This window comes from Esox lucius, chromosome 14 (genome assembly GCF_011004845.1).
Source record: "Esox lucius isolate fEsoLuc1 chromosome 14, fEsoLuc1.pri, whole genome shotgun sequence".
Lineage (NCBI taxonomy): Eukaryota > Metazoa > Chordata > Actinopteri > Esociformes > Esocidae > Esox > Esox lucius.
The window spans coordinates 35,323,020-35,349,710 of NC_047582.1; the positions used below are offsets into that span (position 1 = coordinate 35,323,020).

A 26,691-nucleotide genomic window follows, 5' to 3' on the forward strand; every position below is an offset into this window, starting at 1 on the left:
GTGTAAAGGTCAAAGGGGTGCATCAAAAACGAGGATCTAAAAACTGTTTCAATTTCTAACAAAAACAAACAAAAAAGGGTTCAGTCAAATACACTGTTCGGCAACGTAAAGTGTGGTGGAAAAACTGTCTCGCTGTCTTACCAGGACCCACCTCTGGCTCAAACCAAAAACACTTTACTCAGGTGTGTTGGAGACGGGTATGATGAGTCTAGACAGGGAGCCGCCCTGTCGTTGGAGACAGTGGAACCTCTGCTGAGGGCTGCTATCGATGTGGTTCCTATGATGGCAATTCAAAAGTCCATACAGTTTACAAAAATGGTAGGTAAGACAGAAGAATACTCTATTGCACAATCAACAGCTTTATTTCTTGCAAGGATCAGTTCAAGTAATTCCAGAACATTCCCCCTGTCCCAGAGGGGGATTCTCCCTACTATTCTCCCTACTTCCTGGGGCCAAAAAAGATGGGGGCGTGATGCCCAATCTGGATTTATGCATTCTCAATGAACACGTAACGTCTCAACCTTTTACGCTTGACCTCTGTTGGAGTCGGCCCTCCCAGGTGATTTCTGCAACAGCATAGACCTGAAGTGTGGAGATGGTGCTGGAGTCTTGGCACTGAAAAGGAATCAGTGTGTTGTGCTTTGTTACCCATTGACACTAACAAACTCAGGGACTTTTATTGGCCATTATAATTTGTGCTCATTGCGCTATAAGTCCCAACTGTACTGTGCATTATTCAGCATTGTAGACTACGGCAAGAAGACCCATTAGCCCCAAAACCATGTATTAAGATTCTGAACAATTCTGTATCCTTTATTCTGATGAAGATAGCCACACGCTCGACAAGCATGTTCTTTTCCAAAGTCCATTAAATGTACTTTATAGTTGTCAGAAACACAGGGTTAGAACAACGGTCAGCCACGTGTGAGAACTGGAACAGATCAAAACGGTGAACCCAAATGCAGAAAACCAGATGACAGTTCTGTGCAATGTCTGCAAATCTTTTATTGGATGAAAAGGAATGTCCAAACTGTCATAGGAAATATCCAAAATGTTCCAAAAATGTTTGAAAAATGTCAAAGCTCAAATGTCAAGAAAAAACAAAAAGAACCATACCAGTTTCACAAGGTAGCTATAGACTCCAGATGAGGCACAGCAAAGGATAGACCTAGACTTGGTCATGGCACTGGAAACACTGACCAAAATACTCAGGAGAAGGGTGACTTACATACAAACATGCAACAAGGCACAGGTGACAACAATAGGACATAATGACAGAGACTGAAAACCAACAAGAGATACAATGGGGCTTCTAGTGGCCTAAGATATGTCCAAAACCCTGACAATAGTGTTTCAGCCAGCTAAAATACTTCATGTATTGTGTTTCATTCTTGTCAGGGAAAATATGCCAATCTGCCAGTTCCTTCAGTGCAGGAAAGTCATCCACATGAATGAAAGAGTCCTTTGGGACAACAGCTTCATAGTTTTGCCTGGGTGGACCGAGAACAACCGGCACAGATCCTGAATGCAAGGTTTCATACAGCTTCTCAGTAATGTAGTCTTGGTGGATAGAGTTTTCAAATGCCAGGTAGAATTTACAGCTGGACACAATCTGTGCCTTGTCCTCTATATATTTTTCAAAGTGTCGTCCAAATGCATCTATCTTGACATGTTTATTTAGCTCGTTGAAGATCGGGATTCTCTTGTGGTTTGGATTCCAGTGGCTTACAACCCAACAGACCAATTTGTCTTTCTTTGGCAGCTCAAAGCTTTTATCATCACTGCTCACTTCAACAAGTGACCCATAAGGCACATAAACATCAGAACTCAGTCGATAACTTGCAGTTACATTGAACAAGTGGTCAAGACCTGGGATCCTTTGTGTGTATGTTGGTGACTCCATATTGTACCAAACCCATTTTTGGAACCATGGTCGTGGCTCTTTTGGCATATCACTCAGGTCACTGGCGATGTCCCTGTGATGGAACATCACAACATTCGCCTTGTTGTAAAGACTTCTGTTTGCTGTTAGTAGACAACCTTGGTGTTGAAGGAAGCACAAGAGTTCAGATCAAATGGAACTCCAAAAGGCCACATGCAGATCAAGACAATAGTTTCTGCTTCTTTGACTCCATCCTCCATCTGAAATCTGTCATGCTGGTCATGTATCTTGGGTGATTGGTTGGGAGCTGGCTGTGTCTGGTTCCCTTACCTTAGTACACCAGAGCATGGGTAGGATCTGTTGGCTGTGGGTGTGTAGTACATCCAAAATGTACCTAGGACACACATTACTATGACGCTGCCAAGAACTACAGGTCGTAGAAGGTCATGTGAAGATGCAGAGGCCATATCCTTAAAAACAGAGAAGAAAAATTGTCAATTGTACCTAAACTTAAACTGGGTGACTTCAGAGTTGGGACATAAGCTCTGCCCACTCCGCTACCCTCTCCTTTCAATCGCCTTATTTTCTACCCTCAGGGCAGACCTACATGTTTGAGTAAGTAAAACTCTCAGACCTACATGTTTGAGTAAGTAAAACTCTCAGAACTACATGTTTGAGTAAGTAAAACTCTCAGAACTACATGTTTGAGTAAGTAAAACTCTCAGACCTACATGTTTGAGTAAGTAAAACTCTCAGAACTATATGTTTGATTAAGTAAAACTCTCAGAACTATATGTTTGGTTAAGTAAAACTCTCAGAACTATATGTTTGGTTAAGTAAAACTCTCAGAACTATATGTTTGATTAAGTAAAACTCTCAGAACTATATGTCTGATTAAGTAAAACTCTCAGACCTACATGTCTGAGTAAGTAAAACTCTCAGACCTACATGTTTGAGTAAGTAAAACTCTCCCATTCGAGAAGTGCTGGAAAATACAATGTTTTCAAAAGCATTGTTTGCTTTTGCCTGTATTGACTTTATGACATCTGGATTCTTTGTCGTAGGATGCTGCATCTTATTTTTTTTCTTCTGACCAAAACAAATGAAATACACCAGTTGCTGTCAGCTGAGCTGTATTTTTATTTTTTTTCCCTTTATTTAACCTTTATTTACTGTACACAACCGCCTAGAGGTTTTGGGGTCATATCGAAATGTCCTTGTTTTCTATGAAAACATACATGAAATTAGTTTGAATAAGAAATATAGCAAATTGAAGCAAGCACTCCTCCAGCATGTGCTGAATATATCATGCTACATGGTCAATTTGGAGAGCATAACCTTAGATCCAAAAAGGATCTCACTGACATCTAGTGTCACCCAAGCATCTTAGACACGCCTTGTTCATTATCATAAGACACGTTGAAATGTTGCATGGGGAATATGGCAAATAGATAAATGATCAAACTTTGCTAGAACTGAGAAAATAGTAAATGGGGGGTTGATGAAAAAGTCAAAGGGCCAGTAAAATGATAAATGGAAGAGTAAAATGTTTTTATTTTAACAATCCCTCTAAATTGGTTAACTCATCAAAAAATAATTCCTGGGATTCTAAATGAAACACTACTTTTTTAATGGAAAAATTATGCATGACCATATTGTGATAAATTAGGAAGAAGAAAAAAAATACTGGTTGTGTGGTTCTGTTTTGTTCTGTTTTGATTTCCTCTGTTCTTGAATGTAGCCTGTCCTGTTTGTTGTTGCCCGGGTTGTTTTTACCTGCCTCAGTTTCATTATTATATCCTTTTGTTGTCCTTTAATGCTGTGCCTGGAGTCCTGCTCACCCCAAAATGTTACACTTCTGCATGTTATGGCCTAATAAATACTTTAATAAGTTTTCATAAACACACATTACCCATGGTTTCTGAGAATGTATTCAGCATAGTTTACTCTGCTAAACACTGGAACATTTTTGAATTGGGCTAACACCAAAACATAGTGGTCACAGAGCACTGACTCATTCTTCTCCGTTCTGATCTTTTTCATTTCATTGCATTTCATTAAAAAAACTTTGAACTTCATACATAATAAGTATTAAAAATTGAATGAACTGATTTTGGGGGAAAGGTTGGTTTATATCAAAAAACAATGATCATGATAACATTCATTGCAGATAATTACTAATTCAATGTATAAAACCAGTACATTTCGATTAATTGACAAAGTTTTTCACAAATAGGCTGATAAAGACCAACTATCCACAAGTATCTGACCATTATACACAAGGTAAAATTATGGAATCGTTACAATACAATATAATTTCATTCTATATGAAAACCCATTTGGTTTCGTTTGAAGTATTATCATTAATGGATTACATTAATTGGCAATTAATTATTAGACAATAAACAGTTATTTATTTCTGAAACAAAAATGTTTTCTGTCCATATGTATAGAATTTCTTGTTTGTTGGTCTCAGTTTTGTGTTGCTTTTGAAAAGTCTATTGTAAAGTCCATCTCCAAGAAGCTTCTGCTACTTCCTGTATCAATGACCATTTTCACTTTTGGAGCATTCATCTGAATGGTTTCTTTGCCTTCAGGGTCAATTGAGTAAACAAATTTGTCTGAGTCATCTGAATTCCGCTCATCTACTGTTCTAATGGGCTTTTCTGACTTCACTTGTATGGGGTGCCGAATGTAAAAGTTTGGTTAAAAATTTTTTGCTGATACATTTTCAACATTTAGCTCACTTTCCTCACATTTAGCGCATTTTCCTCACATTTGAGACAGAAATTATTTCTATATATATATATATTATATCTAAATCTAAATGTTATATCTAAATCTAAATGTTAAATCTAAATGTTAAATCTAAATGTTAAATCTAAATGTTAAATCTAAATGTTAAATCTAAATGTTAAATCTAAATGTTATATCAAATCTAAACTTTAAATTTATATCTAAATGTTAAATCTAAATGTTATATCTAAATCTAAATGTTAAATGTATATCTAAATGTTATATCTAAATCTAAATGTTAAATTTATATCTAAATGTTAAATGTTAAATCTAAATGTTATATGTAAATCTAAATATTAAATCAAAATATTAAATTGAAATATTAAATCTAAATATTAAATATATATCTAAATGTTAAATGTTAAATCTAAATGTGTCACCAAGAGTAAAGCTAAATATTTAAATCCCCAAGGAAACCACACCCACTGCAGTGGCTTCAAAACCCGCATCTAAATAACATTTAGATTTAACATTTAACATTCAGATATAAATGTAACATTTAGATTTAGATATAACATTTAGATCTAACATTTAACATTTAGATATAATATATATATATAATTTCTGTCTCAAATGTGAGGAAAATGCGCTAAATGTGAGGAAAGTGAGCTAAATGTTGAAAATGTATCAGCTAAAAAAATTTTACCAAACTTTTCCATTTGGCACCCCATACATTTGGTCTGACTTTCTCTGCTTTGCTTCACTTTTACTTTTACTTTTTGAGTCTTTTTCTCCTTTTGGACTGTTCATACAGCAGTGTGCATAGTGCCCGACCCTCTTGCAAAATAGAAATGTAGCTGTCCTAGCGCCGCATTCATCCAGTGCGTGGTTTGACAGTCCACATCTGTGACATTTCGTTGCGCTGACGTCTCCGTCTTTCGCGGGCTCCTTTCTTCTCTTGTGCGCTGCGTGCGCTCCACTGCTGCTCCAACTGCTCCTATTGAAGTTCACTTCGTCTTTCGGTTTACTGCTCTCCGACAGTGCTCTTGCTTCGGCTTGTGCAGCTTAAAAAACTGGGGCAACAGTTAATGTTCTCTGCAATGTCAGCCCTTCTTCCTGCAGCAATTTATGGCACAGTCTTTTGTTCACGCATTTACACTATTTGGTCTCGTATCATGTCCGATTCGAGTGATCCAAAGTCACATGACCTAGCGAGTTCTCTGAGTGCATTCACATACGCATCAATAGCCTCTTCTTGTGTCTGTGTTCATTGTCTGAATTTATGTCTTTCTAGAACTACATTTCTCCAAGGTGTAAAGTAGGCAGTAGATGCAGTTACAGCTTGCTCATATGTAATTTTCAAGCCTGGCAGATTAGCAAAGATTCGTTGCACTGGTGAGCCTATGCAATGTAGCAAGGTAGCTCTTCTTACCACATCTGGATTATGTCTGGATCCACTCACTATTTCAAAGATGTTATAGGAATCCATTCAAAGGGTAAATTATGTGTATTAAGTCCGTAGCCCCCATGTTCAAAGGGTTAGGGTTTTTTTATGGCAATGCATATCCAACTGCTGGTTGTCCTCATCCAGCGGCAGCGCACTCTTGGATGACATCTTCCATCTTACTAGTTAATGTATCAGGCTAGTTTTTCCAGAAGTTTTCGACGTTGCTGTTCTGAACGTTAAATCTGTGTCGTTCTTCTCGGCATCTGGAAGGTTCTTCGGTCAATCCAACAATCCTCGTCGCCATAAATGTTGTGTTGTCCAATAATGAAACTACCATCTTCATTTATTTATTTCATTGTCAACTCCCCTTGTCTTACATCTTAACATGCGTGACTCGCTCCTTCCTCTTCTCCCCCGTCTGCCCCCTACTGGCCAACTTACACACTACATATTTCAGCAACTACACTACAATAAGGCTGTATGAAACAAAACAGCAAAGAGTAAAACACAATCCAGGTTAAGAACACTTCTCTTCTCACGTGCCTATGACTGAGCATTTAACCTTAACCACACTGTTCAGCCTTATAGCTTCCCACTTTTAATTGTTAGCCTTATAGCTTCCCACTTTTAATCTTTATATTTTTCTTATTGTATTCTTTTTTATTATTATGATGTATTCCTTTGCTTTGATGTTTTCATTTGAGTATTTGTTTTTATTTTATTGTTTTCATATAGTTTTCTTTGTAAAGTACATTGAATTGCTTCGATGTATGAATTGTGCAATATAAATAAACTTGCTTGCTTGCTATACTGATAAACCTCTCATTTTAGCATCAGTGTTAGATCCCCTTTTTCAAGACAGAATGGATAATCCTAATGAGTCTGTATGCAATCAACTCGGGGAGTTCCGCGACCTCCTCATAAAAGAATTTGAGGAAATTAACGCTCCCAGACCCCACCCGCCGCTGACCTGAATCCCGAGCCTGAACCAAAATGAGCTCGCCTGTTCGGGTCATACTTCAGCGAACAGCAACGCATAACCGTAGACGCTAACGGTGAAGTGGAAAATTACCTCTCATCCTCAAGACTGAACCCGGACGCAGATCTTATTCGATTTTGGAAAGAAAACTACACGCCTTTTCCCCGTATGGCTAAAGCAGCTCGCATTGTGTGCAGCATCCCAAGCGGGTCTGCGAGTGCAGAGAGGGGTTTCTCCGCTGCTGCCCTGCTGTCAAGAAACCACCGCATGAGTCTGAAGCCTCAGACATTGACCAAACGTGTGTTCTTGAAGGTGAACTCAAAAGAACTGTATATTTGGAAAGCAATTATTATTATGTTATTATTATTTTAAAGTTTGACAAAGGATATGAATGTTGGCCTAATAATTAATTTAAAGCCTGTACATTTTTATTTATATAATTAGTCCAATTGATTCATTTTACAGGACTTTTTGTGTATATTCCTTCTTACATAGGCTAGGACTAATTTGAAATAAAACGTTTATATTTGGAAAATGTTGTTCTTTGGGAGGTGAGGCTGTGGTGAAAGAAGTTAAATACATGCAGATTTGAGAGGAGCGCGATGCACAGTGCGTTGAGCGCTGAGCATTAATGAGCGGACCGGCCAGATGTTGCTTTGAGCGGGGGAGCGTAGGGTGAACAGCTCGGTGGTCAAGGAGCTGAGATTCTCACCGCTCCACTCCGCTCATATGCTCTGTTTACTACTATAGTAACATATTATATATTATATATTAATAGGCCTATGAGTAGCCTACATGCATGTCACGTGAAAAGTGCGGGACAGGCATATTTTGCCCAACCCACTCCCTTCCTTTTGCGTACATATAACACGGGTTCACACAATGTCGTGCTATGCATACACCAAAGTCATTTTTTGCGTGCAGCTGAGACGCGATCTCCTCCCATTAATAATAATGGTGGTCAATAAAATCGTTTCATTGACACGCACTAACTGAAACCTATTTGACGTCACCATCGAGGCACGGATTTCCCGAAGAGTGACTAATCGTTTAAAAGCCGTAGATTAACCTTTTTTCTTGAAAGAACGTAAAAGGGTAAAGGTAAAACTTTAATATCGCATTTATTCACCATTGTTCTTAATTGGAGGAGATCGCGTCTGAACTGCACGCAAAAAAGTACTTTGGCGTATGCATAGCACGAAATTGTGAAGTGTAAACCCGTGTTATATGTACGCAAAAGGAAGAGAGTGGGTTGATTTTGCCACAATTGTTTTATTAACATATAGGCCTGTCTCTGTTAGAACCAAGTCAGATTTCTGTCTGTTCTGTCTGTCTATTTCTGTCATAGCGACTTGAAAACCACACCTGCTCCGCTCACTGCAGTTGACAGGAAGGAGAGTCCGAGACAGCGCGCCAGTCAAGCAAGCACTGGCCTTGTCAAGAGCGTGGGGTGCAATATGAAATACTTTTGTAGTCTCAAAATGACCGAGTTCGGTAACATATATTTCATTGTCTCTGAAGGGAAAACCCTGCATTGATTATTTATTGTCAAACAGTTATCTGCCTTTATCCTTCAACAACACAAGGGTGTATGTATCATGTTGATCAGTTTTTGGCTGATATGAAATAGGATTATTCTTATCCGTCACTCAAGAGTGTTGTCATCATATTCTGTATTCTATAGTGACTTTTTGATTACAGAAATTCAACACTACTGTTGTTTGCTCGTTGGGGTTTAAGGCAGAGTGTTTTGTAAAATCACGTTGTGACATCTGCTGATGAAAAAGGGCTTTATAAATCAATTTGATTGATTGATTGATACAGAGCTTGTTTCTATCAGTATTCACAATAATTTCACAACAATGCAATGTCAAAGTGAATCTAAATGCTGCTAAAGTGAGCTAAAGGGTTAAAATCTTTGGAATCTAGTTTATATGGGATCATTGAAGTATCTCAAATGTTACAGTCATAAAAATAGTTGTTATTAACTGGAATGATTAGAAATAAATGGTATGTATGCTCTATTTACATTAACTGAAAACATTTCTATCCATCCATCCATCTTCTTCCGCTTATCCGGGGCCGGGTCGCGGGGGCAGCAGTCTAAGCAGGGATGCCCAGACTTCCCTCTCCCCAGACACTTCCTCCAGCTCTTCCGGGGGGACACCGAGGTGTTCCCAGGCCAGCCGGGAGACATAGTCCCTCCAGCGTGTCCTAGGTCTTCCCCGGGGTCTCCTCCCGGTGGGACGGGACCGGAACACCTTCCCAGGAAGGCGTTCCGGAGGCATCCGAAACAGATGCCCAAGCCACCTCAGCTGACCCCTCTCGATGTGGAGGAGCAGCGGCTCGCCTGTTTCCGGGATCTTGTCCTTTCGGTCATGACCCAAAGCTCATGACCATAGGTGAGAGTAGGAACGTAGATTGACCGGTAAATCGAGAGCTTCGCCTTGCGGCTCAGCTCTTTCTTCACCACGACAGACCGATACATCGACCGCATTAATGCAGAAGCTGCACCGATCCGTCTGTCAATCTCCCGTTCCATCCTTCCCTCACTCGTGAACAAGACCCCTAGATACTTAAACTCCTCCACTTGAGGCAGGCACTCTCCACCAACCTGAAGTGGGCAAGCCACCCTTTTCCGATTTACTTAGTAACTCTGTAATATGATGAGAACCCAGATCACTGACAGATAATCACCACCTAATAGAAACATCATATATGAATGTAACTGTGTCAGGTAATACACACCTTATAGGAACATGGTTCATTCTATATGACAACATACAGTGATTATAAAGTGTATGACATCAATGGTTGACCAGCATTTAACCTTTTCATGCATGAGTTTCAAATATTCCTTAACGACCCCCCAGTGTGAGTTTTTTTGCTCGTGAGTTCTCAGAGTTCCAGCATTTGAACATTCACCTAAGGAACACTAAATACATTGCATTGCAAGCTTCTCTAGTTGACTCAAATTCAAAGAGCTGCAAAAGCTGGTTTATGTGTAACTGTAGCTAGCTAGCAAACATCAGCTAACCACTAGCAAATGTCAGCTAACCACTAGCTAACAAAGCGTGACCTGTTATTCAGTGCAGTGAAAATTAATAAACTATATAAAAAGCATAGCAGCACTCACAACGGGTAACGTAACTTCTAGAAGGTTTTTACAATGGATTTGATCGGTTGTCAGCTCTTCCAGTAAACGTTAAGATGCTCTATAGTAGTTGCTAATATCATTCGTTTTGGTGTATTAGTGTTGGCTGTCTGTTGGTACGTAAGTAACACTTCTTGTCCCGATTTGAATGCTTGCTACCTGGTTAATATCATAGTGTGGTTTTGAAAGAATTACAATCAGGAAATTAAGTTATAAACACTGCTTGAGCTAAATGTGAGTAAATAACAGCGCGGTCTGACCAGCCATTGTTACGTTACTTATACCTAGGCATGCTAATGGTGCGTCATAAACAATACGTTTTAATCACACCAGTGTGATCGTACGCTTCAGGGACCACTCTAGCCTGATCACACTGGTGTGATTGTACGCGTCAAAAGGTTAAATGTGGTAGCAACTTGAATTGATGATGATTTTAGAGGTGAGTCGGGACTGAATGATCTACAAATAGTGTTTCATGATAAATAACTTCTCAACATGAGTTGTAGATTAGTCAGTCAGCCTCTTACCCAAAACAGCATCACATTGTTTATTCTGTATAAGGCAACTAGTGTAATTGAGGAAGGAAGCCATCTCTGCATCTTGTATCCTAACATAGAGTAGTATAAATGCCCACCTTTAAATATTTTTTATTACAGATTCGGTGACACCATGGACAGAGTCATGTAATGTAGTGTTTAAGTACATTTCAACTTTTTCTACAATATTTTTATTTAAGGTCTGCAAAAAATATGTTCATACCTTGGCTAAAAAAAGAGTTTGTTCCAAGGGATTCCTCTATCCAACTCTATGGTCACTGACTACAAAACTGAATCACAAACCAAAAACTAACCAAATGGTTTCGGTTTCCTCAACATACAACGTAAAAGAAAAGTGTTATTGTAAGTAAATCCTTTTAGATGTATATTTAAATGATTGGTTTTGTAGACATGATCCCCTGTCTCGTGTGGTGGACATTTTCCAATGTACTGTGCAAATGTATGGATGCAAATGCATGTATTTGTGTGATATACTGTCTCTGGTACATAAAGTTGAATAAGTCAGATGTTTATATATATATTTCTGGGGATCTGGGAACCTTATATCACAGTGACATTAAATTGTCCATGTGTGAAATGGTGTAGTGAGATGTGTATTCATTTTGACTGGACATGGAGGATAAAACACTATTACATATCATACTGGGGTTTAAACAATAACCTGCCCATCAGATCACCACATTACCAAGTAGATGGAGCCATTTGGGACACAACCATTATAATATAAGAATTTTGAAGATATGGACTGTAGTCTAGTAATTGAAGATAGAGTGTAGTCTAGTAATTGACCATCGGAATAAGGGCATCATATGAAGATAGACTGTAGGTTAGTAATTGACCAGCTGAATTAGGACATCATATGAAGATAGACTGTAGGTTAGTAATTAACCAGCTGAATAAGGACATCATATGAAGATATACTGTAAGTTAATAATTAACCAGCTGAATGAGGACATCATATGAAGATATACTGCAGGTTAGTAATTGACCAGTTGAATGAGGACATCATATGAAGATACACTGTAGGTTAGTAATTGACCAGCTGAATGAGGACATCATATGAAGATAGACTGTAAGTTAGTAATTAACCAGCTGAATAAGGACATCATATGAAGATAGACTCTAAGTTAGTAATTAACCAGCTGAATGAGGACATCATATGAAGATATACTGTAAGTTAGTAATTAACCAGCGGAATAAGGACATCATATGAAGATAGACTGTAGATTAGTAAATAACCAGCTGAATGAGGACATCATGTGAAGATAGACTGCAGGTTAATAATTGACCATCTAAATGAGTACATCATATGAAGATAGACTGTAGGTAAGTAATTGACCAGCTGAATGAGGACATCATATGAAGATACACTGTAGGTTAGTAATTGACCAGCTTAATGAGGACATCATATGAAGATAGACTGCAGGTTAGTAATTGACCAGTTGAATGAGGATATCATATGAAGATAGACTGCAGGTTAGTAATTGACCAGTTGAATGAGTACATCATATGAAGATATACTGTAGGTTAGTAATTGACCAGTTGAATGAGTACATCATATGAAGATAGACTGTAGGTTAGTAATTGACCAGCTGAATGAGGACATCATATGGAGATATACTGTAGGTTAGTAATTGACCAGCTGAATGAGGACATCATATGAAGATAGACTGTAGGTTAGTAATTGACCAGCTGAATGAGGACATCATATGAAGATAGACTGTAGGTTAGTAATTGACCAGCTGAATAAGGACATCATATGAAGATAGACTGTAGGTTAGTAATTAACCAGCTGAATGAGGACATCATATGAAGATAGACTGCAGGTTAGTAATTGACCAGTTGAATGAGGATATCATATGAAGATAGACTGCAGGTTAGTAATTGACCAGTTGAATGAGTACATCATATGAAGATAGACTGTAGGTTAGTAATTGACCAGTTGAATGAGTACATCATATGAAGATAGACTGTAGGTTAGTAATTGACCAGCTGAATGAGGACATCATATGGAGATATACTGTAGGTTAGTAATTGACCAGCTGAATGAGGACATCATATGAAGATAGACTGTAGGTTAGTAATTGACCAGCTGAATGAGGACATCATATGAAGATAGACTGTAGGTTAGTAATTGACCAGCTGAATAAGGACATCATATGGAGATAGACTGTAGGTTAGTAATTGACCAGCTGAATGAGGACATCATATGAAGATAGACTGTAGGTTAGTAATTGACCAGCTGAATAAGGACATCATATGGAGATAGACTGTAGGTTAGTAATTGACCAGCTGAATGAGGACATCATATGGAGATAGACTGTAGTCATCCTGACTAGGCTACTTTTAGAAGGTGTCAAACACAGAACTCACACTTGATACCAAAACAACTAGAAATCTAAAAATGTATGTGATGTCATACCTGCGTTGTATTCTCTCAAATATAAACCAATCCGCTTTCAGGATTCTAAGAAACCAGTTGATGTGTACAGATGACACACTACATTAAATTATACAAGGAGAATTGCAATCCACAGTGATGATGAACGTTCTCAGAATCAGCAAGAGCTTTATTGCCAAGTTTCACAACAAAAAAGGAATTTGATCTATACAAAAGAAAGAAAAACAAACAGAAAGAGCATTAATAATAAGGGGTTAAAGATTTTGTCCAGTTGAGGGTTGTTGTATGTAGGAGGGGTTATAGATTTGTCCATTTGAGGGTTGTGGGTGTATGTGGGGAGGGGCTATAGTCAGTTTGGTTCCAGGGGCGTGTTCATGAGGCCTACTTCTGTTGTACTACTACAGACATCATTGGTTCCACCTACTATTGAGCTATAGATCAGTGCTCGCAGCCTGGCAAAACAAGACACCCATTCTCATTCCTCCACCTGATCATGCACTCTCCACAATGAAAGGCGCATAACTGAAAATAGGCCACATGCTAACGACATACATTCTCTGGTTAAATAGTTCTCAAAGCGACATCCATAAAGACAAGGAAACACTGAAACCCGTTTGTGTAAGACATGATAGACAGCCCTCATCTGATGGTTTCTCCTCAAGTGTACAATCACAGTTTTCCAAGCATAAAACACATAGTTCCCTTCGCCTCTCTCTCTCTATATATATAAATGTGTTTTGTATTTTTATTTCATATCATAGCACATTTAGTCCTCCATAGTTACACTACTACAAACATAATTGGTAAAATGTTTAGTGTGTTTTGCATTATATGTTTAGTGGTTTTAGCATTGGTGTGTTATGTTGTTATTAATGTAACATAAATACGGTAAATTATGAAGGTGCGGTATAGTTGAGATGCCAGTAGGGGGCAGTCTAAAACAATAAAACTGCAGGACCATCTGAAACACTTGTCAAAATCTGAGCAGGAGTGTCAATGGAATGAATTAGTAGAACAAATAATGATCAACAAGGACAAGACAATTCTGCACCAACAACATGTCCCCTGACTGTTATTCGGCTGCTAAAATCCTAACTAGAACAAAAAGAAATGTTGAACACATGACTCCTGTACTAGCTTCTTTAAACTGCCTGTTAGGGTTAGGGCTGATTTTAAGTTTTTTTTCTTAACCTATAAATCAATACATGGACTTGCTCCTACTTACCTCGCTGATCCAGCCATACAGGTGCTGGTCATAAAAGTAGAATATCATCAAAAAGTTGATTTATATCAGTAATTCCATTTAAAAAGTGAAACTTGTAAATTATATTCATCCACGGCGCTTGTGAAAGCCGCGCAGAGCGCTAGAGCCAGGGTGGCCCAGGCCCCTGGCCCTGCCCCTGCCAGTAAGAGGAAGAGGTGTCAGAGCTGCCCGCCCAAGAAAGACTGTAAAACCCACACGGTGTGCAGCAGGTGTAAGAGATACGTCTGCAAACGCTGCACGCACGCCTACTGTCCCACGTGCGCCGATTGGGGGTTTACACAAGAAGAGACGGACTGACCCGGGGCGCACCCTACCCTCGCCCTCGTGTCTCTCCGACCCACCGTTATCCCACACCATGCCCTTTCCCTGGGGTCTGACCCACTGTTAGACAGCACCGTGCCCTCGCCCCTTGGGTCTCAATGACCCACCGTTAGGCCGCACCATGCCCTCGCCCCTGGGGTCTCTCTGACACGATCAAGGAAAAGGTAGCGAGTAGAGACGTGACCGGAGCAAGGGGGCACGCACTTCCACACTCACAAAAGGTTTTCCCCCTCAGGCCATAAGGCACCTCAACCAGCAAGATTGATGTATGATCATATTGATCACATGGACACTTCAAATGCTCTGATGACTTTCTATGTAGATTCAATGTACAGTACATTAGCATATTTTAATGTAGCATTCACATGCACTGTTACATTTTATTTAATGTTACATTTTATTAATGTTGTGTTACAATATATTGTTATGTATATTTTTTTATTTTATATTTTACTTATTAAAACTGAGTAGATGTCATAATAATTTCACTGCTCAGAACGACACTGTAATTTTGTACATTTAACAATAAAAAGTATTTGACTGTGAGGTAATAAGAAAGGAGTGAGGTCTAAAGAGGAACAGAGTGGAATAAAAGAATTGGAGCGAAATGACTCAAAGGCATATGTTGGAATGTTGAGTAAGTCATCCATTCCGGCAATGACCTAACCAGCATATCAAGCTAACAGGAAATCACCAAGAGCACCGGTCAGATGATAGAGCACCGGTCAGACGATAGAGCACCGGTCAGATGATAGAGCACCGGTCAGATGATAGAGCACCGGTCAGACGATAGAGCACCGATCGGATGATAGAGCACAGGTCAGACGATAGAGCACCGGTCAGACGATATAGCACCGGTCGGATGATAGAGCACCGGTCAGATGATAGAGCACCGGTCAGACGATAGAGCACCGGTCGGATGATAGAGCACTGGTCAGACGATAGAGCACCGGTCAGACAATAGAGCACCGGTCAGATGATAGAGCAACGGTCAGATGATAGAGCAACGGTCAGATGATAGAGCACCGGTCAGATGATAGAGCACCGGTCAGATGATAGATGACAAGCTTAAGACATTAAGCTTGAATGAAATGATCGCACTGACAGCATGGAATTAAAAAGAAATTTGAAGGTGAGCACAAAGGACCAACTCAGTGCTGGAAGTATTAGCCTCAACTAAATTGCCTAGCTACCAGCAAATCTATTGTATTTCAACATTGTTAATGGTTAAGACATTTTGTCATGGAAAATAATCATGTAATTCTCAAAAACCCAGGTGCTACTGCCTGTAAATCGAGCTGATTGTTGAACCATGACATTGCAGAGAATACAGTCTCACTGGCGCTGGCATGAAGTGGCAACGATTAAGAGATCAGATGACACCTCAGACCTGTTAGTCGCAATGTCCTACATTGTAAAGCGACTAAAAATGACAAATGATTTGTAAATTATTGTAAAGTTTTAAATAATTATACATTTGTTAAACATATGTGGTCAAAGGGGAAAACCAAACAAAACTGGTATTGTCTGTTTGGTCAGATGTGGAAAGGTGGCTCAGCTTACTTAACGGCACTATAAACATGACAAATTTGCCTTTCTGGCTGCAATTTGTACAATTTGCATTTGTACTGCGAGGCAGTGACCTATTTGATTATAACCTTATGATGGCAAATTACGATAAAAATACCCTCAAAACAAGGCATCCAAATAAAATAGTTTTCTATGACTGGTGTGGTTGTTCATCTACGTAATTTAATTTACTAGAAATAAGTCCTAAATGACCAAAATGGCAATGTACATTTTAAATTGTCAATGCATTTAGACATGTATAAATAAACCATGGAAATGGAGTCCATGTGAATAGTGTACATCTGTTTGGTCTTAACACTGCCCATTTTTATAAGGAAGTAGAGTGAGATGAACACCTGAACCCAGCCTGGTTTATGAGAAGGCTAGGAACTGATTAACTCATTCCCTTGCACATTTATGACAGTAGAAGTAACTCCTACTTGTCCAGGCAGTTATTAAAGGTAAGTTTGATAAATATGCTGGGGGGAACGTATTATTTTATTATTGCTTTGTGTATCTAAGTGAATAGAATAACACTGTAAGTGTCAACGGTGTGTCAGGGTGTGTGAATAAAGGAGCCAAACGCAGGGAGGTAGTTAATCTTCTTTCTTTCTTTCTTAAACGAAAAAATGGCACGCGTAACAACAAGAGCGCAAGAGCGCAAGAGCGCAAAAGCGCAAAAGTGTGCAATAGTCTTGCAATACAACACCAAACATAGAACAATACCACACAAAGACGCCCAGAAACAAGGGAACTAATATAGGCAACCTAATGAGGGAATGGACACCAGGTGTGTGCAATAACAAGACAGGACAGTGCCGTGGGAGGAGGAGCGGCGTGGCTAGAAGGCCGGCGATGACGCACACCGAACACCGCGTCGGAAGGGGTGGCGCGCGTCCTCCATGCGCGTCCTCGTTACAGTAAGAAAAAAGCTGTTATGTTTTTATTTGCGGGGTTTACCCTAACTACAAACCAAGGTCCTGTTTCTGATTGTCATTAACAAGACTTGGTTCGTTTTTATTTAAATCATAGTTTTAGTATTTCAATATCAATATCAATATGAACTGTTTGAAATATTCAAATATTCCAGTGTTTATGGGGGATTATGTTGACCACTGACAAAAATGTAGATGATGGTGATACATAAAACCAGCAGTTGAAGGGGACCTGTCTCAGAGATCATGACTAGGTTAATAAAACCACATATAATATGGCTGTGTATACTGTACAACCCGTATTTCCTCATTGTTTTACATATACAAACAAACCAGTGGCATATCTCAGAGTGGCATATCCCTGTTTTGTGGGTTTCTCTAACTCCAGTTGTCATGAGCTTTGGGTCATGACCGAAAGGACAAGATCCCGGATACAGGCGGCCGAAATGAGCTTTCTCCGCAGGGTGGCTGGGCGATCCCTTAGAGATAGGGTGAGAAGCTCGGTCACCTGGGAGGAGCTCAGAGTAGAGCCGCTGCTCCTCCACATCGAGAGGGGTCAGCTGAGGTGGCTTGGGCATCTGTTTCGGATGCCTCCGGAACGCCTTCCTGGGAAGGTGTTCCGGTCCCGTCCCACCGGGAGGAGACCCCGGGGAAGACCTAGGACACGCTGGAGGGACTATGTCTCCCGGCTGGCCTGGGAACGCCTCGGTGTCCCCCCGGAAGAGCTGGAGGAAGTGTCTGGGGAGAGGGAAGTCTGGGCATCCCTGCTTAGACTGCTGCCCCCGCGACGCCGGCCCCGGATAAGCGGAAGATGATGCTATGCTATGCTATGCTATGCAGTTGTCATTAAACAGCTTCAGCTTTTCATCCAGCGAATTATTAGAATCGAGGTAGCACAATCAATGTAAAGAAAGCTATGCACATACTTAAAACAGTGGTAATTATAGGGCACCTTTCTAAACATTTGTGAGTACTGTAGGTCTCTCTGGAAAAACGATGTCCTCAGGGGGTGTTATTTATTTTCCCTGAGCAAGACGGTCAACCCTAATTACGCCTCCTTCCCTGGTAATATTCACCCCTGGTCGTTCTTAATCAGCCTCCCTGGTAAAATACTAATAAATGTAAAATCAAAAAAACACCTGCAATGATGAAGTTCTTTATGCAGACATTTAAGATTATAAATACGTATAATTAGGAGTGTCGTCCCATACGGAAAAAAAAGTATTTTAAATATATTTTTGAATACATTTGGAAAATATATTCCTGAATACATTTGGTAAATATATGTCAAAATGTTTGAAATGGCCGCTTAAACATATTTGTAAAAAATTTAGTTGATGCATTTTTTAAATGCATGTCTAAATATATCAGATAATTGGCAAGGTAGTGTTTCGAACATGCAATCTTATGTTTCGCAGTCAGGCGTGTCAACCCCTACACCAAACAGGATTAGGTTGGCAGTAGAGGCAAGTAGTGGTATTAGCAAATTTACCTTAGGACATTACACTATATTTGTGACTAAGATTAAATGTAATTTGGTAATGTACACATCTATAAAATGAGTTTCAACACCTAAATGTGATATTACATCTCATCTTTTTACTTTCACAGGACCAAATAAAATGCATTTTAATATGGGCTTTAAAAAATATTTTGTATCGTAATGTATAATACATTACGAAATGTATTTTAAAACCCATAATAATATGCATTTAATTTGGATTTCATATGGATTTATATGGATTTTATGTGGAAGGTAAAATTGTAATGACAGCATTGTTGACGGTGAAATACATTTGGACAAAACTGAAATGTATTTATACATTTTCAAATAATTTTCAGAATAAAATGTGAAATACATTTTGAAACGTGAAATGTATTTTGAATTAAGTTAAATGTATTTGAAATATATTCATCATACATTCTACATACATTTTGCATTGCAAAAATTTATTTATTTTCCATATGGGGTTGTACAAAATCATCACCACCGATGTTGCACTCAAAACATGTTATTCTAATGAAAATGTTAAATGATACAAAATAATATTTTTGGCGAATGTCTTTAAATGTTTTTTTGGTTAAGACGCTTTATCATAAGGTTGAAAGAAACGTCCATCTCTTGTTGTTTTACTAACAACTGAATCCTCTGAAGTGGATCACAGCAACGCGCCTCCTACAAGTTCTGACAGGTTTGGTGCCAGTGCACCAGAGTGGTACAAAAAAAAAGATCCAATGACTGGAGCACGAAGTGATACCGATCAACCCGGAGCACTGTGGCTCAACGGCATTTTTGAGGAGGGAAATGGTTTAAAAATGTATGCTGTGATGAAAAATAAATTATGCTGTGATCAGGTGCGATTCTAGGGTCAGAGCTTTAGGGTTGCTGAGCACCCAATGAGCCCCACTGCCACCACCCACCCTCTTTTCACACAAATAGCAATTAGTTTTTAAGACATAAAATATTTTGTTTAAACATTTTGTAAAAATGGCTGGCTAGTAAGCCCTCACCCGTCTGAGCGGTTGGCTGAGAATGCCCTCACCCGTCTGAGCGGTTGGCTGAGAATGCCCTCACCCGTCTGAGCGGTTGGCTGAGAATGCCCTCACCCGTCTGAGCGGTTGGCTGAGAATGCCCTCACCCGTCTGAGCGGTTGGCTGAGAATGCCCTCACCCGTCTGAGCGGTTGGCTGAGAATGCCCTCACCCGTCTGAGCGGTTGGCTGAGAATGCCCTCACCCGTCTGAGCGGTTGGCTGAGAATGCCCTCACCCGTCTGAACGGTTGGCTGAGAATGCCCTCACCCGTCTGAGCGGTTGGCTGAGAATGCCCTCACCCGTCTGAGCGGTTGGCTGAGAATGCCCTCACCCGTACTGAGCGGTTGGCTGAGAATGCCCTCACCCGTCTGAGCGGTTGGCTGAGAATGCCCTCACCCGTCTGAGCGGTTGGCTGAGAATGCCCTCACCCGTCTGAGCGGTTGGCTGAGAATGCCCTCACCCGTCTGAGCGGTTGGCTGAGAATGCCCTCACCCGTCTGAGCGGTTGGCTGAGAATGCCCTCACCCGTCTGAGCGGTTGGCTGAGAATGCCCTCACCCGTCTGAGCGGTTGGCTGAGAATGCCCTCACCCGTCTGAACGGTTGGCTGAGAATGCCCTCACCCGTCTGAGCGGTTGGCTGAGAATGCCCTCACCCGTCTGAGCGGTTGGCTGAGAATGCCCTCACCCGTCTGAGCGGTTGGCTGAGAATGCCCTCACCCGTCTGAGCGGTTGGCTGAGAATGCCCTCACCCGTCTGAGCGGTTGGCTGAGAATGCCCTCACCTGCTATTCACTGAAGCAGTTTCAGAAGGTTTTCTGATCCCCTAAAGGGTTTCCAGCAAGAACAAGTTGGCTGGTTCACGGTTTAAGGATTTCATTCCTCCTTTTCTTGACCACCGCACATTAAACACAGTCACACTCTGTCTTACTTCACCGTCAAATGGTCGTGGACTTTGTTAGGTTGGATTACTTGTGGTTCTAAACCAAAGTACAATTTGAAATGCTATACATTGTGTAGGCATGCAAGAGGCTACCCATTTATACATATAGAATGCAAAAAGGCTCACTGCATATAAACATCTCAAATGCAATATAGAACTGACACGTGCATTTACACATAACTAGATTAAGCACTACTATGTCACACATTAATTATGCAGCCAGTATAATCAAATTCAACACTCAATAGTCCTACAGAACCGTGGCGCCACTGAGCCAGAAATCCCCCTAGCGCGTGATGCAATACATGTATGTGTAACGCCACAATCACCTGCAAATGTTGTGCATGCATGTTCTACTTACACTAAACACACTGCTACAGTAGCAGGTAGGCAATGTGCTATACAATGTAAAGTTGAAGCTAACATTCCTGAACCACAATTACCACCAACTTCTGCGTACACCACATGATCCGCTGCCAATCACATTAGATCAATTCACCCTTAAATGCATGCACAACATGGACACCAACTCAAAGGTATTTCTTCATTTTTACTATTTTACTTTTTTTTACTTTTGATTTCTTAATTAATAGTTAAGAAATCAAAACTATGACATGGTACATAGGAAATAAGGTGATAACCAAAAAAGATGTTAAGAAATCTAAATACAATAATAAGTTTGATTTTTCTAAGTAACCACCACCTTTGCTTTGATGAATGTTTTGCCCTCTCTTTCTCAAAAGTCACACTCAAAAATACACTCCGGTCTTTCAGTATACATTACTTACTATTTTATATTAGCTCAATCATTAACATTGTCTTTTCCAATGCGTTCTGCATGTCTGGTCAGCTGGTCTGCCCTGAAGGCAGAAAGTAATGTGATTGAAGGACTCAGTGGAGAAGGCAAAGCTTATGCTGCAACATTACCATTTTTGTTCTCTCTTTTTAAGGATATGGCCTCTGCATCTTCACATGACCTTCTACGACCTTTAGTTCTTGGCAGCTTCATAGTAATGTGTGTCCTAGGTACATTTTGGATGTACTACACACCGACAGCCAACAGATCCTACCCATGCCCTGGTGTACTAAGGGAAGGGAACCAGACACAGCGAGCTCCCAACCAAACACCCAAGACACATGACCAGCATGACAGATTTCAGACGGAGGATGGAGTCAAAGAAGCAGAAACTATTGTCTTGATCTGGATGTGGCCTTTTGGAGTTCCATTTGATCTGAACTCTTGTGCTTCCTTCAACATCAAAGGTTGTCTACTAACAGCAAACAGAAGTCTTTACAACAAGGCGAATGTTGTGATGTTCCATCACAGGGACATCGCCAGTGACCTGAGTGATATGCCAAAAGAGCCACGACCATGGTTCCAAAAATGGGTTTGGTACAATATGGAGTCACCAACATACACACAAAGGATCCCAGGTCTTGACCACTTGTTCAATGTAACTGCAAGTTATCGACTGAGTTCTGATGTTTATGTGCCTTATGGGTCACTTGTTGAAGTGAGCAGTGATGATAAAAGCTTTGAGCTGCCAAAGAAAGACAAATTGGTCTGTTGGGTTGTAAGCCACTGGAATCCAAACCACAAGAGAATCCCGATCTTCAACGAGCTAAATAAACATGTCAAGATAGATGCATTTGGACGACACTTTGAAAAATATATAGAGGACAAGGCACAGATTGTGTCCAGCTGTAAATTCTACCTGGCATTTGAAAACTCTATCCACCAAGACTACATTACTAAGAAGCTGTATGAAACCTTGCATTCAGGATCTGTGCCGGTTGTTCTCGGTCCACCCAGGCAAAACTATGAAGCTGTTGTCCCAAAGGACTCTTTCATTCATGTGGATGACTTTCCTTCACTGAAGGAACTGGCAGATTGGCATATTTTCCCTGACAAGAATGAAACACAATACATGAAGTATTTTAGCTGGCTGAAACACTATTGTCAGGGTTTTGGACATATCTTAGGCCACTAGAAGCCCCATTGTATCTCTTGTTGGTTTTCAGTCTCTGTCATTATGTCCTATTGTTGTCACCTGTGCCTTGTTGCATGTTTGTATGTAAGTCACCCTTCTCCTGAGTATTTTGGTCAGTGTTTCCAGTGCCATGACCAAGTCTAGGTCTATCCTTTGCTGTGCCTCATCTGGAGTCTATAGCTACCTTGTGAAACTGGTATGGTTCTTTTTGTTTTTTCTTGACATTTGAGCTTTGACATTTTTCAAACATTTTTGGAACATTTTGGATATTTCCTATGACAGTTTGAACATTCCTTTTCATCCGATAAAAGATTTGCAGACATTGCACAGAACTGTCATCTGGTTTTCTGCATTTGGGTTCACCGTTTTGATCTGTTCCAGTTCTCACACGTGGCTGACCGTTGTTCTAACCCTGTGTTTCTGACAACTATAAAGTACATTTAATGGACTTTGGAAAAGAACATGCTTGTCGAGCGTGTGGCTATCTTCAACAGAATAAAGGATACAGAATTGTTCAGAATCTTAATACATGGTTTTGGGGCTAATGGGTCTTCTTGCCGTAGTCTACAATGCTGAATAATGCACAGTACAGTTGGGACTTATAGCGCAATGAGCACAAATTATAATGGCCAATAAAAGTCCCTGAGTTTGTTAGTGTCAATGGGTAACAAAGCACAACACACTGATTCCTTTTCAGTGCCAAGACTCCAGCACCATCTCCACACTTCAGGTCTATGCTGTTGCAGAAATCACCTGGGAGGGCCGACTCCAACAGAGGTCAAGCGGAAAGGTTGAGACGTTACGTGTTCATTGAGAATGCATAAATCCAGATTGGGCATCACGCCCCCATCTTTTTTGGCCCCAGGAAGTAGGGAGAATAGTAGGGAGAATCCCCCTCTGGGACGGGGGAATGTTCTGGAATTACTTGAACTGATCCTTGCAAGAAATAAAGCTGTTGATTGTGCAATAGAGTATTCTTCTGTCTTACCTACCATTTTTGTAAACTGTATGGACTTTTGAATTGCCATCATAGGAACCACATCGATAGCAGCCCTCAGCAGAGGTTCCACTGTCTCCAACGACAGGGCGGCTCCCTGTCTAGACTCATCATACCCGTCTCCAACACACCTGAGTAAAGTGTTTTTGGTTTGAGCCAGAGGTGGGTCCTGGTAAGACAGCGAGACAGTTTTTCCACCACACTTTACGTTGCCGAACAGTGTATTTGACTGAACCCTTTTTTGTTTGTTTTTGTTAGAAATTGAAACAGTTTTTAGATCCTCGTTTTTGATGCACCCCTTTGACCTTTACACAGACATACAGTAAGGGCCGGAAATATTTGGACACTGACAACATTTTCATAATTTTGGCTCTGTACGCCACCACAATGGAATTGAAATGAAACAACTGAGATGCAATTGAAATGCAGAATGCAGACTTGCAGCTTTAATTCAAGGGATTGAACAAAAATATTGCATGAATTTGTCTGGCTGCTTCTGTCATCTGTCACATCATCAATAAACATTAGTTACCCAGGGCCATTGGAAGCCATGCATGCCCATGCCATCACACTGCCTTTTAGTTTCCCTTTCTCTTGAGTTTCTTATTCCTAGGTAGGTACATTTTAAATAGAAATGTAACTGTGTGGTATTACAATGTTTTTAGCATTTAGTTTCACTTTCTCATTAGTTGCTATTTCTTAGGTAGGACAATATTATTTAGATATTAATGATTTTGTTCTTACATAACATTTGTTTTAAGAAAATATTGTATCCAGGCAATAAGCATGGGAAATTAGCCTGTAACGTGTGTTACAGTAGTTAAAGATGCATTCCGCAACCTTTCAAGATTACCAAACAATTATTTTAAACATATTTGATCTAGTTATTCATATGGTGCAACAGAGCCAACTGCAAAAGTGTAATTCCAATGTGTTTTATTTTCCTGTGTAACAAGACATTGTGTTATTACTAAAACAAAAATCATGTATATTTACACACTTGTAATAACCTATACTGATTAATCATTATTCTGTTGTAATTTCAATGTAATACCAGGGGAAGCAAACCACTAAATATTATGTATTTATAACCCTCTGTTTTATGAGTCCTTTTTTATGTGGCATAGGTTATCTGTCAAAAAAGCTCAGGTTTGGCTCCCTCAGATGGATGTTACATTTTACATGATTACAGGCTGAATATTACAGGCTTCATTACAGGCTGAATATTACAGGCTTCATTACAGGCTGAATTTTACAGGCTTCATAACAGGCTGAATATTACAGACTTCATTAGAGGCTGTATATTATAGGCTTCATGACAGGCTGAACATTACAGGCTGAATATTACAGGCTTCATTACAGGTTGAATATTACAGGCTTCATTACAGGCTGAATATTACAGGCTGAATAGAAATTTTCTATGTTTGTAATTGCAATTTAAGTGTCAAAGAAGGCCATAGATAATTGCAGATTCATTGAATGTGTGGGACTGTTTTGGCCTGTCAGTTTATTAGTGAAAAGTACTGGTTTTAATGCAATAGCCAATTCAAGTGTCAGAGGATGAAACCCTTAAGAAAACTTTAGATTCAAGCAAACAACCATTGTCGATGATTTAGAAAATTAGAAGGAGTTGGTTTGGGGGAAGGATTTAGACAATTTAATGGCAGATATCTGTCAACATATATGGAGGCCTCCCAACCTGAACAACCAATCACGCCTTCACCTCTAGCTCCGGCTGACTTGCTAGGACTGGCGTTCAATCCAATTGGAGGAATCTTTACTTGCGGGCGGAGTCGTAGTTGGCCACAAACCAATCACAAGTCTCCTTCAGGGCTATAGAGGGAAGAACAAGACCAACCGTGAACACCAGACCACACTCTCCAGACTATCATGTGGTTCATTAACAAACTCCATGACCTGAGTGTCCACCTCTCTGAGGACCTCTACTGGTCCCTCAACACCTCAGCCCTGGTCAAAAAGGTGCAGTAGCACCTGTATTTTTTGAGGAGGCTGAAGAAAGCCTGCCTGTCCTCCAAGATCCTTGTGAACTTTTACCGCTGCACAACTGAGAGCATTCTGACAAACTGCGCCACAGTGGTTGCTCCGTGGCTGACCGAATGGCCCCGCAACGAGTGGTGAAAAACCTCTAGAACCTCACTGCTGCTATCAAAAGGCCCCACAGTTCATTTTAATGGAAGGTCTCCATAGCAATAAGAAAGTGATCAACAGCAAAATCCCTGCCAAACTGTGTTCATTTTTGTTAACGTAAGGCATCTGTCATTTTCAAAGCAGTAACCACTCAGTGGTACTTAATATGCTGGTTTTAGCACAACACCACCACAATGTTTAACAAAGGTGTACAATCCCTCATAAATAAATCTGAACATTTTCCCAAAATGTTTTCCTCAAGTTCCCAGTGCTGTGGATGAATGTACCTTGTTTGAAGGGGGTGAAGGTGAAGTTGGGACAGTACTGGCGAAGCTTGGCATTACTGGCTGTCTTCTTGAACTGTCCATCTGCTTTAGTTGTGTCATACTTGAAGACATGGGGTTAAAGAAGCAAACATGCAGCGGTACCTTGAGATTGAGTGTGTGTGTGTGTGTGTACATGCTTGTGTGTCAGTGCATTTGTGTATATGTATGTGTGTGTTTCTGTATGTACAAACTTGTTTGTGTGTGTGTGCACAGTCTATCTGGCCAGGCAGACAGTTGGAAGGATACAGTCACTTGACCCTTGAACCTCATCACCTCGACAACAGCCTCTGCTGCCTCCTTGATGGACACCTCTTCTTCCTCACCGACTGAAATGAGAAGACATACTCAACACTGTGTGTGTGTGTCTGTTTGTGTGTGTCTGTGTGTGTGTGTGTGTGTGTGTGTGTGTGTGTCTGTGTGTGTGTGTCTTTGTGTGTGTGTTGGGGGGTGTTTGTGTTTGGAAAGCCTTTTGAGAATCAAACTACCCTGGACTAGTATACTGAAAGGACTAAAT

General features: G+C 40.2%; 2 protein-coding genes and 1 pseudogene across 3 annotated transcripts in view; 1 reads left to right on the plus strand and 2 right to left on the minus strand.

The window, feature by feature from the left end:
* Window positions 1-422: 422 nt before the first annotated feature.
* Window positions 423-2,142, minus strand: LOC117595532 (annotated as a pseudogene).
* A 19,356-nt stretch (window positions 2,143-21,498) lies between these two features.
* On the plus strand, window positions 21,499-22,944 carry LOC117595560 (4-galactosyl-N-acetylglucosaminide 3-alpha-L-fucosyltransferase 9-like). Its single transcript, XM_034296966.1, has one exon. The coding sequence runs from the start codon at window positions 21,543-21,545 to the stop codon at window positions 22,704-22,706; it is 1,164 nt and encodes a 387-aa protein (XP_034152857.1). The 5' UTR covers window positions 21,499-21,542; the 3' UTR covers window positions 22,707-22,944.
* Window positions 22,945-24,622: 1,678 nt separating this feature from the next.
* Window positions 24,623-26,691, minus strand: part of LOC114840830 (GDP-L-fucose synthase) — a 65,249-nt gene continuing 63,180 nt past the window's right edge. For both annotated transcript variants that reach the window (XM_034296973.1, XM_034296972.1), the window contains exons 9-11: window positions 26,424-26,503; window positions 26,139-26,238; window positions 24,623-25,536 (exon numbers count right to left, since the gene is read on the minus strand). In XM_034296973.1, coding sequence (XP_034152864.1) covers window positions 25,481-25,536; window positions 26,139-26,238; window positions 26,424-26,503 — 236 coding nt within the window. In that variant the 3' untranslated portion in view covers window positions 24,623-25,480. The remainder of the gene's footprint in view (window positions 25,537-26,138; window positions 26,239-26,423; window positions 26,504-26,691) is intronic.

Coding starts and splice junctions, on each gene's coding strand:
- LOC117595560 (XM_034296966.1), top strand. CDS start 21,543: ATGCGTTCTGCATGTCTGGTCAGCTGGTCTGCCCTGAAGGCAGAAAGT.